General features: G+C 33.9%; 1 protein-coding gene across 11 annotated transcripts in view; it reads right to left on the reverse strand.

Annotated features, from left to right (window-relative positions):
- The window catches only part of SENP7 (SUMO specific peptidase 7), a 146,644-nt gene that overhangs the window by 96,853 nt on the left and 32,742 nt on the right, over positions 1 to 17,049 (reverse strand). For all 11 annotated transcript variants that reach the window (XM_081302647.1, XM_081302641.1, XM_081302640.1 and 8 more), the window contains one exon: positions 16,285 to 16,382. In XM_081302647.1, coding sequence (XP_081158773.1) covers positions 16,285 to 16,382 — 98 coding nt within the window. The remainder of the gene's footprint in view (positions 1 to 16,284; positions 16,383 to 17,049) is intronic.

Genomic DNA, 17,049 nt, shown 5'->3' on the forward strand with positions numbered 1-17,049 from the left:
ACAGACCATTTCCTAAAAGTGATATGAAAGGTAATAGAATATAGGTTTGAGAAGAGAAACTGTTTCAAATAATCATTGTGAAGATGGGGAATACAAGTTTACTAGAGAGGCACAAAAGACTGTCTTATAGTTAAGGAATTCCACTGAGATTAATAATCAAGAATTAATAATGCTACAAATATACTGTTTCTTTTGTTTTGCCAGCAGTACCCAGTCACTTTGATGTCAGCACAATGCAAATAATGCACTGAGTTTATAGATGATTACTCATTGCTAAGGAAATGGCACTAATGATGGGGAGATCATCTTAACCAAGTGATCAAACACAGAACCATCAACACTGAGACAGTCATACACTATGTGTCCCCTGATATGCACAATAAGAAGTACATCAGGGGATGGGGTTGTGGCTCAGCGGTAGAGCACTCACCTAGTACATGCTTAGCACCACTTAAAAATAAAATAAAGGTATTATTTCCAACTACAAATAAAACAAGGTATTTTAAAAAAGAAGAAGTATATCAACTTTGAAGTATCTTTGCCAAAAAATATAAAAGAATCACAAAAATATTGAAAATACAGAAAGTAAGACATTCTATAAGAAAACTGACTTGAACTCTTCAAAACTCAATGACATGGGATTAGGGGACACAGCTCAGAGGCAGAATGCTTACCTGGCACGTGTGAGACCCTGGGTTTATTCCCCAGCTAAGGCAAAAAAAAAAAAAAAAAAGAAAGAAAAAGAAAACCCTCCATATCAGAGTCAAAAGTGGCAATGGGGGTGCAAAGAAACAGGCAGGAGTTGTTCCAAACTGACACTAATGGGGCATCATAACAAAATACAATGCATGAATCTCAATTTGATCCTAGATTTAATAAAAGACATTTTGAGGACATTTAGGGAGTTCCGACTGTGGACTTCATAGTAGATGATGATATGAAATTATTGTTAATTTCCTTGATAGTGTTTTATGGTTGTTATGTAATGTCCTTGTTTTTCAGAAATGTAAGTTCAAGTATGTAGAAGTAAAATGCTTGATGAAGTTGCATGATGTCTGCAACTTACATTCAAATGATTCCCCCCCAAATGTATATGTATGTTTATGCATATGTACATGTATACATGTATGTATGTGATACCAATTTATACATATGTGTAAAAGATTCAGAGATGCCTAATATGGCAACATGTTAACAAATGGAGAAACTAGATGAGAGATATATGTGTTCAGTGCACTCTCGATTAAACAATGCTATGTCTAGAGTCCTAAATGAAGGCAAATATGAAATGCAGGAGTAAAAACTTATGCACAAAACACTCACCACAGTATTATTTATCAGAGAAGTAAACAAAACTGGTATGTAGCTCAGTGATCAACACTTGCTTATCACGCACAAGGACTTGGGTTGGATCCCCAAACAGTGAAAAGAAAAGGGGAAAAAAACAACAAACAAACTAAACACAACCTTAAATGCCTAGCAACAAAAGAATGGCTCAGTAAATCATGATAAATTCACTTAACAGAACGTTACTTGGTATCTAAAAGTCTCCTATCTTAAATTTTAAGGGTTGCTAGTTGTGTTCTACTTGTTTTTATTTCTGTTTTCTATATTAAGCAAATACTATATATATAAAGCAAAATATTTTTTAAGGATTAGTAAATAGTTCATGCTAACCTAGTATATACTATCGATTGACTAGTGGAATGAGTAGATATTTTACACAGGTAAAATTAGACTATATTAAGTTTTATGAATGCACAAATTAAAATTCTAAATAACCAAATAAAAATATATGTAAAACTTTAAGAGCATATAAAGGTACTTTTAGTCTAATGGAAAAATGAAATGACCTAATTACCCAATTATTATGGAAATTATTATTCAAATAGTAAACTTTTTAATAATTTTAAATATGAAAATACTCAATTGGAAAAAATATTTTTTATTCATTCATCCAAATAAAAATTTACATTAGAAAATGACAAATCGGAGCTGGGGTTGTGACTCAGTCATAGAGTGCTCCCCTAGTATGCATGGGGCCCTGGGTTCCATCCCTAGCACCACATAAAAATAAATAAATAAAACAAAGGTATTGTGTCCAACTACAACTAAAAAATAAATATTAAAAAAAAAGAAAATGACACATCATTGGTAATTTCACCGATTATTCTAATAGTGAAACTCTAAGTGAGAAGGGCAATTTAGCATCTTTGGGGAAATATTTATTTTATGTTCTAAATAATATTTATTTCATGTTTGAAATACTATTATTTGGTTAATAAAATATTGTACAGCATAAGTTACAGTCTTTTTTCCTCAAATAATTAAGGTTAAAAAATTTTTAATTTTTACAACATCTACAAAATTTCATTGGATATTACAATAGAAACTTAAGATTTTATTCTTAAGAACAGCATTCACTCCAGGCAAAATATAATCTAAACGTAGCATTTAAGATTACACATTTTGGTGGCAATACTATCAAAAAGTACTTAGAGATACATACTTAGTAAGCAGTACTATTCAGAAAAATAAAAGTAACTACTTGCTTGAAAGTGGAAGTTTCCAATTAAGGCTATTCCTTGCAGGCAGTGTGACTACAAAGGTACGCTAGAACTTCTGGGGTAGTTTTCTAATTGGTACCTGAAAAATGGTTAAATGAATATACATGCCTTATAAAAATATATTAAAGATAATGAGTAATTCATTTAACTGCTTACCTTTATTCATTTTTTTTGGTAAATTATATGTTTGTCAGTAAAAAGGTAAAGGACACATAAACAGACTCAACAACATGTGTACCATTCCCATTATTTGTCCCTGGCTTTCTTAGCATCATCTAATTGGCCATTTATTAAAAGGTCCCTTTGTAAACTCTCTAAATCATTTCATCTCATTTAATTGCATTTATAAGGAAAATGATTCATTTATTCAGATTCTTCCAAATAAGCATTCTTAGAAAATAATAAATGAAATATATCTCCTCCTTAGCACTATTTTATATATGTGGAAATCTATAATTACAGGAAAATTCAGTATAACTACATTAGAAAAAATCAGGTTTCAGAGGCTGGGGTTGTGGCTCAGTGGTACAGCGCTTGCCTAGCATGTGTGAAGCACTGGATTGAATTCTCAGCACCACATATAACAATAAATAAATAAATAAATAGTCCATCAATAAGGCACAAAAATATTTTTAAAAAAGAAAAGAAAAAAAATCAGGTTTCTTTTTGCCTATGAATAAAACGAACATGAATTATTTTTCTACAAAAGTTCAAATTTTGTTAAGTTTTTCAACAAAGTAATTTATATTTATATTCAATGTATGTATAATTATGACTTAATTATATTACTTGGCTATCTGAGTTCATAAATCAGATAAAAACTTTTTTGAGACCTGGAGACCTACTTTTTTACTCTGGAAACACAGTTGGGATTAAAGCATTGTTTTCATTTCTTTTTTTCATAATTTTGCTTTAAGTACTTTTTTACCTTCAAAAAATGGGCAATAAAAATTGGCTACTTTACAGAAAAGACTTATGAAAGGACAATATGCACACACAAAAAAAATGTTATTAATCTTATTTTTCTGTTATTCAAAATAAAGGGTTCTGTTTTATTCTATTCTTAAAGGGAGGATGCCAGTAATCCCAGCAACTCGGAGGCTGAGGCAGGATGGTTGCAAGTTCAAAGCCAAGCTTAAAAATTAAGTGAGGCCCTGAGCAACCTAGAGAGACCCTGTTTCAAAATAAAAAGGGTTGATGATGTGGTTCAGTGGTTAAACACCCCTAGGTTCAATTCTTGGCATTAAAAAAAAAAAGAGAGCAAAAAAGAGTCTACACTTTTGAGACAATAAATAGGCCAATACATGAGAAGATACTCAATATCAGTCATTAGGCAAAAGCAATTAAAACCACAATGAAATATACTACTACCTATTTAGAAAGAATGAAGATAAAAGAGGCCAACAAGGTATGTGTGGGCAGAGGTGTAGAGTAACTGAAACTCTCCTACATTGTTTGTGTGAATGTAATATAACACAATCACTTTGGAAGACAACTTGTCAGTTTCTTACAAAGTTAAAAATGCACTTACCGTATGACCCAGTGATCCAACTCCTAGATATCCAACAGAAATAAAAATATGTCCACAAAAGCACTTGTATATGAACAGGTACAGAAAGTTTTATTCTTAAAATCTCAAAACTGGAAACAACCCAGTGTCCATAAAAAATGTAAATGGATAAAATACAATGTTTTCATACAATGAAATATTAATCAGTAATAAAAAATGAACTACTTATACATACAACAACAACATGGACAAACCTCCAAAATATTATGCTTAAAGAAAGATGCCATACACAAAGATTAAACATACTATATGTTTCCATATATTTGCCACTCAGAAAAGATAAACCTAATCTACAGTAACATATAGTAAACAGTGACTGCATGGGACTGTGGTGAAGGGGGTGTCTTGGGGGAACAAATGGGAAGGAGAACATGAAAAGTCTTTCAGGCATTAGTTATGTTCCACAGACTGTAGTGGTGGTGGTGTTACCACAGAGTACACATCTATTAAAACTCATCAGAATGTACAAGTAAAATGCATGTTTTGGGATTCATGATAGCTGAACAGAGACACCAGCATACACCTCTTCCTCCACAAAGAACCAAAGTAACAAGTACAGAACTGCATTTTGAGGTGAGTGAATGTGAGAAAACACTGGAACCTTGTAAGAGTTAAAGTCCAGTGAAGACAGCACAGAAAGAAAAAAAAAACCAAAACACTGCTACCTGCCACCCCAACTCCACAGACAACTCTTCATAAAGGTAAGGATGAAAAGGAGAGTCCTGGCAAACTCTATTAGTGTGGATGCTGGGTATCCTAGCTACTGAAAAGTTCCACAGTCCTCAAAAGCTTACGGTCCACCTAGACAAGTAAAATAAAATGTGTATAGCAGCTTGCTTTGTAAAAGAATCTCACATCATATTACAGTGAACCCCTAAGCTGCTGCAGCCAGGAGCCATACTGAGAAATGAGTTACTATATTAATTCATGCTGCACTAGGGGTTCAGAAACCACTGCATATTCCTATCTCTGGGACTCCACAGATATTCCACTACACTGACTTGGAGGATAGCTACCTGGGACCAAACTTAACCCAGCAGAGTGAGTGACTCAAGACCTCTGGGGACAGGCATGGTGGGACACGCCTGTAATCCCAGCAGCTCAGGAGGCTGAGGCAGGAGGATTGTGAGTTCAAAGGCAGCCTCAGCAACAGCGAAGCACTAAGCATCTCAGTGAGACCCTGTCTCTAAATAAAATACAAAACAGGGCTTGGGATGTGGCTCAGCAGTTGAGTGCCCCTGAGTTCAATCCCCGGTACCAAAAAGAAAAAAAAAAAAGACCTCTGGGACCTATGCTGTAAGAAACAGGTAGTTGTGACAAATGAGAAGAGAAGGTGCAGCTCTCAAGAACCAGGAGATCAGGGTGCTTTCTTGCCTTCTGATAAAAAGGGCATGGCCAGCCATGTGTACCCAACAGCTGGGTATAGACTTGCACCAGTGCCAGGACTGGATGCAGACATGCAGGCACACACACAGTTCCTGCCAGCCCTCCTGACTCTGCCATTCTTAGATGCCTGTTGCTGACAGGGCAGGAGGAAACCTGTTTGTTCCTGCTGCTCCATCCACGGGGATGTATGCAGAAAGCTCTGAGCTGTTCTGCAGCTCTGGAATCCTCAGGCTTAGGAACATGAGGCCAAAGCAAACCAATAGGAACTGTGCCATACCTCCAGTCACAGCCCCATTCTAAGTTCTATACTGCAACTGAAGGGGTCTAAGCTAAAAATGCACAGTTCCAGTCATCATCTCACCCCCAAGCATGCATTGCCACATACAAGGCTGAGAGAAAAACCAGTAGTGGCAGTCACCAACCAGGCCCCAAGCATACACTGCCACCAAAGCAACAAAGACAAACACCAGGTTCCCACTACCACCACATCTATTTGTTTCATACCATCATCCTGTCCCAGCACCTCATCTGACTACTCTTTGATATCAGGGCTAGGATTGAATTCCACAGAGGAGGAGATGCTCCAGTTCCCATCATCACATCTGCCCATGTAGTATCTTGACCTGCACCACTGACTGGCTAGAAGAAAAGTGCTTTAGGACCCTCACCATAAACGGAGCTGCCTGTGCCAAGGAACCTTTCCAGTAGAAGAGTTACTGTCAACAATGCCTCAGGAAACCTCTATCACCCAGGTGTAGGAATAGCCACATGGTTACCACCCCACACCCTCTGTTGTCTGTACCACACCTTCCTGAGATGCTGTAGTTTCCTCACTCTTGAATGGCCCACAGAGACAGTGGATCTTTCCAACTAACCACAGAACATACCATGCCCAAAGTCATTCATCATAGTCAAAGAAGCTATGGGGAAACAACACTATGACATTCAACTGGAAACAAAGTCAACACTATAAAACAAATGAATACCCCAAGATACCTCTTCAGAAGAAAGTCACTTACTAAAAAAGCTATCACCATCCCCCGTCGAGAAAAGGCTATCCCATAAAAGGGACAGAGATAACTGATATACCAAATCTCAATGTAGGAACATAAAAAATATTTTACAAAAAGATACTGTGATTCCCCCAAAAGAGAATAAATCCCTAGAAACAGATCTCCAAATTAATCAATAGAGACAAAATATTTTATAAAGAATTTTTTTTAATGATTAAAGAGGGCTGGGGTTGTGGCTCAGCGGTAGAGCATGCACTTAGCATGTACGAAGCACTGGCCTCAGCACCATAAAAAATAAACAAATAAAAATAAAGGTATTGTGTCTAACTATAAGTAAAATGTATGTGTGTGTGCGTGCATGCATGTGTGTGTGTGTGTGTGTGTGTGTGTGTATACACACACACACACCTTTAAAAAATGATTAAAGAAAAGCTCAATGAGATCCAAAAGAAAACGTATAAATAATTTAAAAAATAATTCATTAAAAAATAATTCAGGATATAAATAACCTTTATATCCCGAATTATATAACATTAAACAAGGAATATCTGCCCTTTGGGGACTACCCAAAAGAGAGAAAAAAAAAAAGGTAAGGCCGTAGAAAACAGAAAAGTTCCCTAATAATTTCAGAAAAGATATAGACATCCAAATATAGAAGGCTTACAGTAAGAACTGGTCTCAAAATTTAAGAATCAAAATTTAAAAAAAAATTAAAAGGGGCTGGGATGCATGTAGCTGGCATTTGCAAGTGCCAAGACCCAGAACAACAACAACAAAAAAAAGTATAATTGTTTCTTTTCAGTAACTACTTTAAAAGATAATAGATTAAACTCATCAATATAAAGACAGTTTAGCAGACTGGACAAAAACATATGATCCAATTACATGATGTCTATAAGGCTCTCATTTTTTAAAATTTGTGTATGATACATTTTTACAACATATGTAGAACCTGGAAGGGCATTGTAAAGACTAGTTAAAGTCACAGATTAAAAAAAAAATCTTATTATCTGTTTGATTAATGCAAGGAAAGGGCTGGTACACAGTGGTGGAGCACTTGCCTCACACATGTGAGATACTGGGTTCGATCCTCAACACCACATAAAAAGTAAAAAAATAAAATAAAGGTTTTGTGTCCATCTACAATTAAAAATACTTTTTAAAAAATGCAAGGAAAAAGAGTTCATAGAGAGACCTATGGAACAAAAAACAATCTAATGGAATAACAAAAATTCAATGTGGACTAAATAAATTATTGATGATAATGATAATTATTCATGCTTCTTATTATTGAGCACTTATGTCATACTAGGCAATATACTAAGTAAGCACTTAATCTTATCTGGGGACTGAAATCAGGTATGCTCTACCACTGAACTACATTCCCAACTCTTTTTTTCTTTCTTTTTTTAAAATTTTTTTTATTTTAACACAGGATCTGTCTAAATTGCCAAGACTGGCCTCAAACTTGTGATCCTACTGCCTCAGTCTCCAGAGGTTACTGGGATTATAGACATGTGCCACCATTCCCAGCTCTTATTTTTTTTAAATTAAGTACCAATCTAATTAAAAAGATGAAGATCATATAATGTATTATCTTGGACACAATGGGATGAAGTTACAAATCAATAACAGGAGGAAAATTGTAAAATCCACAAATCTATGTAAATTAAACAACACAGTGTTAACCAATGTATCAAAGTTGTAATTACAAGGAAAAATAGAAAATACTTAGAGACTAATGAAAACAAAAATGTAACATATCAACACATGGGACACAGCAAAAAGAGTGTTAAGGTAAAATTTATTATCATAAATACATACATACATTCTTTTCTTTTGGGGGCAGGTACCAGGGATTGAACTCAGGGACACTCAACCACTGAGCCACATCCCTGGACCTATTTTGTATTTTATTTAGAAACAGGGTCTCACTGAGTTACACACATTCTTATTTCTTAAAATATAAGAAAGAGGCCAGGTGCAATGGTGCACACCTGTAATCCCAGCAACTCAGGAGGCTGAGGCAGGAGGATTCCAAGTTCAAAGTCGGCCTCAGCAACTTAGCGAGGCCCTAAGCAACTTAGTGAGACCTGTCTCTAAATAAAATATTAAAAAGAGCTGGAGATGTGGCTCAGTGATTAAGTGTCCCAGGGTTCAATTCCTAGAACCTAAAGGAAAAAGAGAAAGAGATTGGGTGTAGGTAAGTAGTAGAGTACATACTTACCATATCTCTAAGTCCCGAGGTTCAAACCCTAACACAAAAAAAGGAAAACAATAAAAGAGGGAGGGAGGAAAGAATGTAAGGTGGAAGGGAAGGACGGAGAACCGATCATCAAACTCAAATTGACAACATAACTCTACAACTTAATGAACCAAGTAAAGAAAAATGAACTAATCCCAAAAGTAGCAAAAAGAAGGAAATATAGGGGCTGGGGTTGTGGCTCAGAGGTAGAGCGCTCGCCTACCATGCATGAGGCACCAGGTTCGATCCTCAGCACCACATAAAAATAAAAGATATTGTGTCCACCTATAATTAAAAAATAAATATTAAAAAAGAAGGAAATATAAAGATTTGAGCAAAATTAAATGAGAGAAAATAAATAAAACCAACTGTTGGTTCTTTGAAAAGGTCAACAAGGTTACAAAATAATTGGGCGAGGTTGTACATGCCTATAATCCCAGCAGCTCTGGAAGCTTAGACAGGAGGATCAAGAGTTCAAAGACAGCGTCAGCAACAGCAAGGTGCTAAGCAACTCTGAGAGACCCTAGCTCTAAATAAAATACAAAATAGGACTGGGGATGTGGCTCAGTGGTAGAATGCCCCTGAGCTCAATTCCAGGTACAAAAAAAAAAAAAAAATACCAAAAGTTCAGCTAGATAGGGTAAGAAATAAGAAATAAAGAGAAAACACTCCAATAATTTTTTTTAAAAAAGAGTGAGAACATTACTACTGATGCTACAGAAATTCAGAAGATTTAAAGAGAGAACTATGACAATAAACTGGATAAGCAAGAAGAAACAGAACTGCACAGAAACACAAAACCTACCAAGACTGAATCACAAAAAAATTAAAACTGTGAACAGTCTATAATTAGCAAAGCAACTGAATCAGTAACCAAAAGCCTCCTGACAAAAGTTCTGAACCTAATGGCTTCGTTGGTGAATTATACCAAACAATAAAGACAAATTAATGCCTGTCTTTCTCAAACTTATTCAAAAAATCAAAATTAAATAAAATTCTTTCTATAAGGTCAACATGGCCCTGATAGCAAAGCCAGCTAAATACACTAAAAGAAAATTTTTTAAAAAACAGTATCACTTCTGAACACTAAGGCAAAAATCCTCAACACAATACTAGCAAACCACAATTTGTTAAATATTTTATAAAAAAGTAAAAGAGGAGTTCAAAAGTTTGCAAAACAAACAAAATGATAAATATTTAAGGAGACAATACTATCTAAACTGACTTGATCATTACACATTGTATACATGTATTGAATTATCACATTGTACCCTATTTTGTCAAGAATTAAAGCCAATGTTCCTTATACTATTTCATAAAGCAAAAGGGAAAGGAACTCTTCCAAACTCATTCTACCAAACCAGTATTACTCTGCTACCAAAACTGGACAAAGACACACACACAAAAAGAAAACTATAGACACATATCAATGACAAACATAGATGCAAAAATCCTCAATAAAATATTTACAAAGTGAATTAAAGATCACATTAAAAAAAGACCATACACCATGATCAGATTGGTTTCATTCCAGAGGTGCAGAATGACTCAATATAGACAAGTCAATAAACATAATATATCGCATAAATAGAATCAAGGACAAAAAAACACATGATCATTTCAAAAGATGCCAAAAAAGCCTTTGATAAATTCAACATTCCATCATAATAAAATTCTTGAACAAATTAGGTATAGAAAGATCATACTTCAACATATAAGGGATATATATATATATATATATATATATATATATATATATACATACATACATATATATATATATATATATTTATATGATAAACACATAACCCATATCATACTGAATAGGGGAAAACTGAAAGCATTTTCTCTAAAATCAGAAATAAAAAAGGCAAGGGTTCCACTCTCAACACTCTTATTCAACATAGTACTTGAAACTATAGGTAGAGCAACTGAGAAATAAAAGGTATGCAAACAGGAAAAGAAAAAGTAGAATTACCCCTGTTTGCAGATGATATGATTCTATACATAGAAAGCCTTAAAGACTCCATACCAAAAACTGTTAAAACTGGTAAGAAAAATACAGCAAAGTATCAGGACATAAAACCAACACACACACACACACACACACACACACACACTAGCTTTTCTATAGATCAATAATGAATTCACTAAGAAAGAAATCAGGAAAGCAGTCCTAATAAAAACAGCATCAAAAAAAAAATATATATATATACATATATGTGTGTATATATATATAATAACTGAGAATAAACCTAACCAAGGAGTGAAATTTTTAAAACACTGAAGAAAGAATTGAAAAAGATGGAAAGACCTCCCATGTTCATGGATAGGCAAAATTACTACTAATATTAGTACCCAAAGCAATCTACAGGTTCACTGCAATCTCCATCAAAATAGCAATAACATTTTTACAGAACTAGAAAATATAATCCTAAAATTCAGATGGAAGCACAAAATACCCGAAATAGCCAAAGCAATCCTGAGCAAAAAGAACAATGCTGAAGACATTACAATACCTGAGTTCAAAACATAATCTGGAGCCATAATAACAAAAAACATGGTACTTGCTTAAACACAGATATGTATACCAACAGAACAGAAAAGGATACTCAGAAATAACCTACTCTACAGCCAATTGATCTTCCAGAAGGTACTAAAAAACACACAATAGAGAAAAGACAGCTTCTTCAACAAATGGTGCTAAGAAAACAGAACAGTCACAGAAGACTGAAACTTGAACCCTGTCTCTCGCCCTGTACAAAAATCAACTCAAAATGGATAAAAGAGTTTGTTTTCTTTGATATAAGGAGACTGATTCATAGTGGGATAAGGAGGGGGAGGATGGGAGGAACAGATAAACTCTAGACAGGGCAGAGAGGTTGGAGGGGAAATTTTGAAACTTCTAGAAGACAACATAGGGGAAAGACTTCAAGATATTGGCACAGGATATGATTCCTTTCAGACTCCAATAGCTCAAGAAATATCCAAACTGATAAATGGGATCAGATTATAATAAAAGGCTTGGGCACAGCAAAGTAATTAATCAACACAGTAAAGAGACAATCCACAAATGGGAGAAAATGCCAGGTATGCATCTGACAGAGGATTAACACCCAAAATATATAAAGAATCCAAAAAATTTAACAGAACAAGTAATCAAATTAACATACTGACAAATTATTTGAATAGAAACTTCTCAAAAGAAATACAAATGGGGCTGGGGTTGTGGCTCAGCAGTAGAGCACTTTCCTAGCACATGTGAGGCACTGGGTTCAATCCTCAGCACCACATAAAAATAAATAAAATAAAGGGCCATCAACAACTAAAAAATATTTTTTAAAAAATAAAATAAATAAAGGTGTTGTATCCAACTACAACTAAATATATATTAAAAAGAAGTACAAATAGCTAATAAATATATGAAAGATGTTCAGTATCTATAGGCATCAGGAAAATACAAATCAAAACTACATTGAGAATCCACTTCACACCCCCACTCCCATCATAATGGCAATTATAAAAAAAATTAACAAATGCTAGCAAGGATGTGGAGAAAAAAGGAACACGAATACATTGTTGGTGGAAATATACATTAGTGCAGCCACTATGGAAAGCAATATGGGAATGGAACCACCATTTGACCCAGCTATCCCTCTCCTTGGTCTATACCCAAAGGACTTAAAAACAGCATACTACAGGGACACACAGCCACATCAATGCTTATAGCAGCACAAGTCACAATAGCTAAATTGTGCAACCAACCTAGATGCCCTTCAATAGACGGATTAAAAAATGTGGCATATATACACAATGAAATATTACTCAGCAATAAAATAGAATAAAATCATGGAATTTGCAAGTAAATAGATTGAGTTAAAGAAGATAATGATAATTGAAGTTAGCCAATCCCAGAAAAACAAATGCCAAATGTTTTCTTTGATAAAAGGAGACTGATTCACAGTGGGATAGGGAGGGGGAGCATGGGAACTCTAGACAGGGCAGAGAGGTTGGAGGAGAAGAGAGGGGGCATGGGGTTATTAATTATTAATAAAGGTCTATTGACAACTAAAAAAAATTAAAAAAAAAGAAGAAACAGGACTGGGGTTGTGGCTCAGTGGTACAGTGTTCACCTAGCATGCATGAGGCACAGGGTTCGATGCTCAGCACCACATAAATGTAAAATAAAGATTTTGTGTCCACCTAAAACTAAAAAATAATTATACATATTAAAACAATTTTTTTAAAAAAGTGGAAACAACCCAAATGTCCAAGATCTGGTGAAGGGATAAACACAATGTGGTTTAACAATGTAATGGTATACTGTTTGACAATGAAAGGAAACAACGTACTGATATATGTTACAGCATGGATAACCTCAAATGAAAGCCAGACACAAAAGAACATATATATTTATGATTCTGTTTATATGAAATCTCCAAAAACTCAAGTCCCAAGAGGACACAAAGTAAACTAGTGGTTGCCTATGACCACTAAGATTCAAGATGACTATAAATGGTTTATTCTGGGGCATGATGGAAATGTTCTTTGACCTTTGGCTAGAGTGTTGTGATGGTGAAACAATTTTGTAAATACACCAAAAAAAATTAACTATACAATTTAAATGAGAGAATTTTATTAACACAAAACTGTAAACAAAAAACAATACTGAAAGGAATTATAATCTTTAAAATGAGATGAAACGCAAAAAGATAGTGTTAGAAATTCCAAAGTAATGCAAACACGAAGGATTTAACTCCCTTTCCAGATGTACTTTTGTTATTTTTGCTTCCCTGCACACAGTAGCAATTTATAAAATATTTCAGACACCTTAGCAGAACTCAATAATAGTGTGACTAAAACAAAAAAGAATTAAGTCTCCAATGTTAAAATAGGTTTTCTAAAGACAAACTAACAATATTCCTCACATTATAATGAATTAGAGTCCTAAATTTCTTCAACTAAGAAATAATTCCAAAGCTATTTACACTCCTCAGACATGTGAAAATCAAATGACACAATTTAGGCTTAGCCTGATGCCTGATATATAGTAAGTACTCAATAGGTGTTTGCTGCCACAATTATAAATAGAAAGTATTCAGTTTCATCCTGATGATACTGCTCATGTTTTCTATGATTGATATGACAAAAGCCCCCAAAGGAGTAATTACTAGAGTAGAAAAAAATATATAATTTCATAAGTATATCATATTACAATAGAAATAAGTCTATAGGTCCAAATTCTGTAAACTCATTAGTAATAAAAATGAGATCAATAGATGAAGCAAACCAAACTGAAGTCTTCTAAAAACACTCAATCTGCCCAAAATAATTTTACACAGATATGAACACATGCCACTTGTGCTATGAAGCAAATACATGAAAATTTCCCATCCCTATTCATTGTTTTATTTAACAAAGTTACTTCCTACCTCTGTCCAAAAATTTAATTCTCATAACCTAGTTTCACACAAACATCTCACCATGTTCTCAGTTTCTAGATATTCAAAACATTCTATCTATCTGAGCCTAACAGGTAGAAAATTTAGAAAAAAGTTAAGAATGAAAAGTTCTAGAATATTCAGTAAAGGGTAAAATATAGAAAGAATGCCCTTTGCTGGCTTAAGACAGTGGAAATCAATTTAGATCCTTTATATTCTACATCAGAGATTTTTCCAAAACAACAAAAAAAAATTCTTCTTTTAAATATTCAAGCATATGTCCTTACAAATGCCATGGAGAAATACTTTATGAACATTTCAACTTTGTGAATTTAAATTAATATATTTATATTGTTAATAAAGGCTTCAGGCACAAATTCTAAAATAATACAAAGCACTCTAAATTCTAAACATCTGTCAAAAATCACATTCCAGGGCTGGGGTTGTAGCTCAGTGTTAGAGCACTTGCCTCACACACATGAGGCACAGAACCACATAAAAATATTGGGTCCATCTACAACTAAATATATATATATATATATATATGTGTGTGTGTGTATATATATATATATATATACACACACACACATATATATATATATTTTAAATCACATTCCATTTCTCCAAAGCTGGCCAGCTGAGTAAAGTATAAATCTGATAAACTATTGCCTATTGGCTATATCACTTTTACCAGTTTTAAAAAATCCATTTTCCTGTCAGGACCATCTTAACATACTGTTATTTATATGTATTAAAAATATGTATTAAAGTCATTATTATACTTCTATCTCAATACCTACTGCTATTGAATTTTAAAATCTTTTAAATCTTCTCTGTCATTAGGTATATATTAATAGGACCTTATAGTGCTAACTCTGATAACATACCTGAAAATTATTACCTCAGGAATAGTAGTCAGATGTCATAAACTCTATAAGGAAGACCAAAAATTGCAGTTTTATGCTAGCTGATAATTTAGGAGAAAACAAACTGAAAGATATTAGATAAAATGCCAGGGGAGAAAAGCAATATTAAAGTAATAATATGATGGTTATTGACTTGATATCCTCAAAGAACCTGTCCCCACAACTTTATAGTCATCCTTATGGAAAGATAAGACTTCAATAAATTTTGAGCCATGCAAGGTTTTCAGGATTTCTTTCCCATAAAAATTAAACAACTTTGTATAGACAAACTTTTCAGAAAATGTGGCTTGACTTTTTAATGAAAATATAGGATCCATGAAATAAAATTTTTGATGTGATCTTAATAATCTATAAACAACTGAGTTTGTTCATATTTTAAGGATCAAGTCATCATTGTTATACCTACAGATGTAATGATATTTTCATCTTGACAATTCATCCACCATATAGTAGTAGGTCAAGAGGTTTATAGAAATGATATGGAGTCACCGACATATTTTTGTATTTTCTACAGACAATTTATTTGAAAGGGGATGTGAACTCAATAGCTTATAGAAGTACTCTGGCATAAATTCAGGGACTCCATTTAGTCTTCTAAATTTGTGTGATCTTTCAATAATTATAGTTTTTACTTTGCTACATTTTTTCACTCACTATGCTAAAAAGAGAAAATTCAATACCCTTTTTTAAAATAACAACTTTCTAATCATTTATTGATGTCCAATCCAAAAAAGCTCTGAATTCCTTCTGAAAATAACTATAATGTGTGTCCTCCTGATACTTAATTCTAATATTAAATAGTTCACTAACACTATGACTACAGGATCATAATTTCTAAATACAGTATCTTTTTCATTACTGATCAGAGATGAATCAAGAATTTTTATTATTCTACATATACCTTTTGCTTTATCAGCTAAGCTTATCAAGAAGTTCCAAATGCAGAAAAACAAGGAGTTAAGATGACTCACAACCATAGAAAGTTAGAAGTTAGAAGGAACCTCATTGAGTTCAACCCTTCTGTTTTAAATATTGTGGTGAATGAATCCCATAAAGCTTCAGCGAGTCACTCCTGGTCATGCTATCTGTAGTACAAGCCATCTTATATCACACTCATTCACACATTGGTATCTTACCTTTCCGATGATGACTTAGAAGTGACAGGATGCCCACGAACACTTTTTTTATTTTTATGGTCTAGAGAGATGACTTTATTTCTTAGGCTTCTTTTCCACTAGGAAAAAAAATATGTCCAATTTTAATAATAAATACAATAATAATATGATAGGAGGCACTTAAAATGTTGTCTTAATTTAGAAACTAAGATAAACAGCCAAAATCTTAGTAGTAAACAGAGGGAAATGGTAGGAGACCTTCAAGGATACATAAAATTATAAGAGGCTATGAGGGGCAAGGGGGAGGGAAAAAAAAGGGAGAGAATTGAACAACAGCAGGGGAGATAGAGAGGGAAGATGGGAGGGGAGGGGAGGGGAGGGGGGATAGTAGGGGATAGGAAAGGTAGCAGAATACAACAGACACTAATATGGCATTATGTAAAAATGTGAATATGTAACAGATGTGATTCTGCAATCTATATTTGGGGTGAAAATGGGAGTTCAAAACACAATTTGAGTCTAATGTATGAAAGATGATATATCATGAGCTATGTAATGCTTTAAATAATCAATAAAAAATTAAAAAAAAAAGAGAGGGAAAAAAAAGTACAATCTACAGAATTCAGAATCTTAGAATACTGACTTGTTTTTTTAATTCTAGTGCTGGGAATCAAACCTGAGGCTTCACACGTCCCAGGCAAGTGCTCTACATGTCCAGCCCATACCTGCATCTTTTGCTAGTATTGAAATACAAATGCCCAAAAAATTAATTTTAAAATGTATGTA

This window comes from Spermophilus citellus (assembly GCF_964194105.1).
Source record: "Spermophilus citellus genome assembly, chromosome: 7".
Taxonomy (NCBI): Eukaryota; Metazoa; Chordata; class Mammalia; order Rodentia; family Sciuridae; genus Spermophilus; species Spermophilus citellus.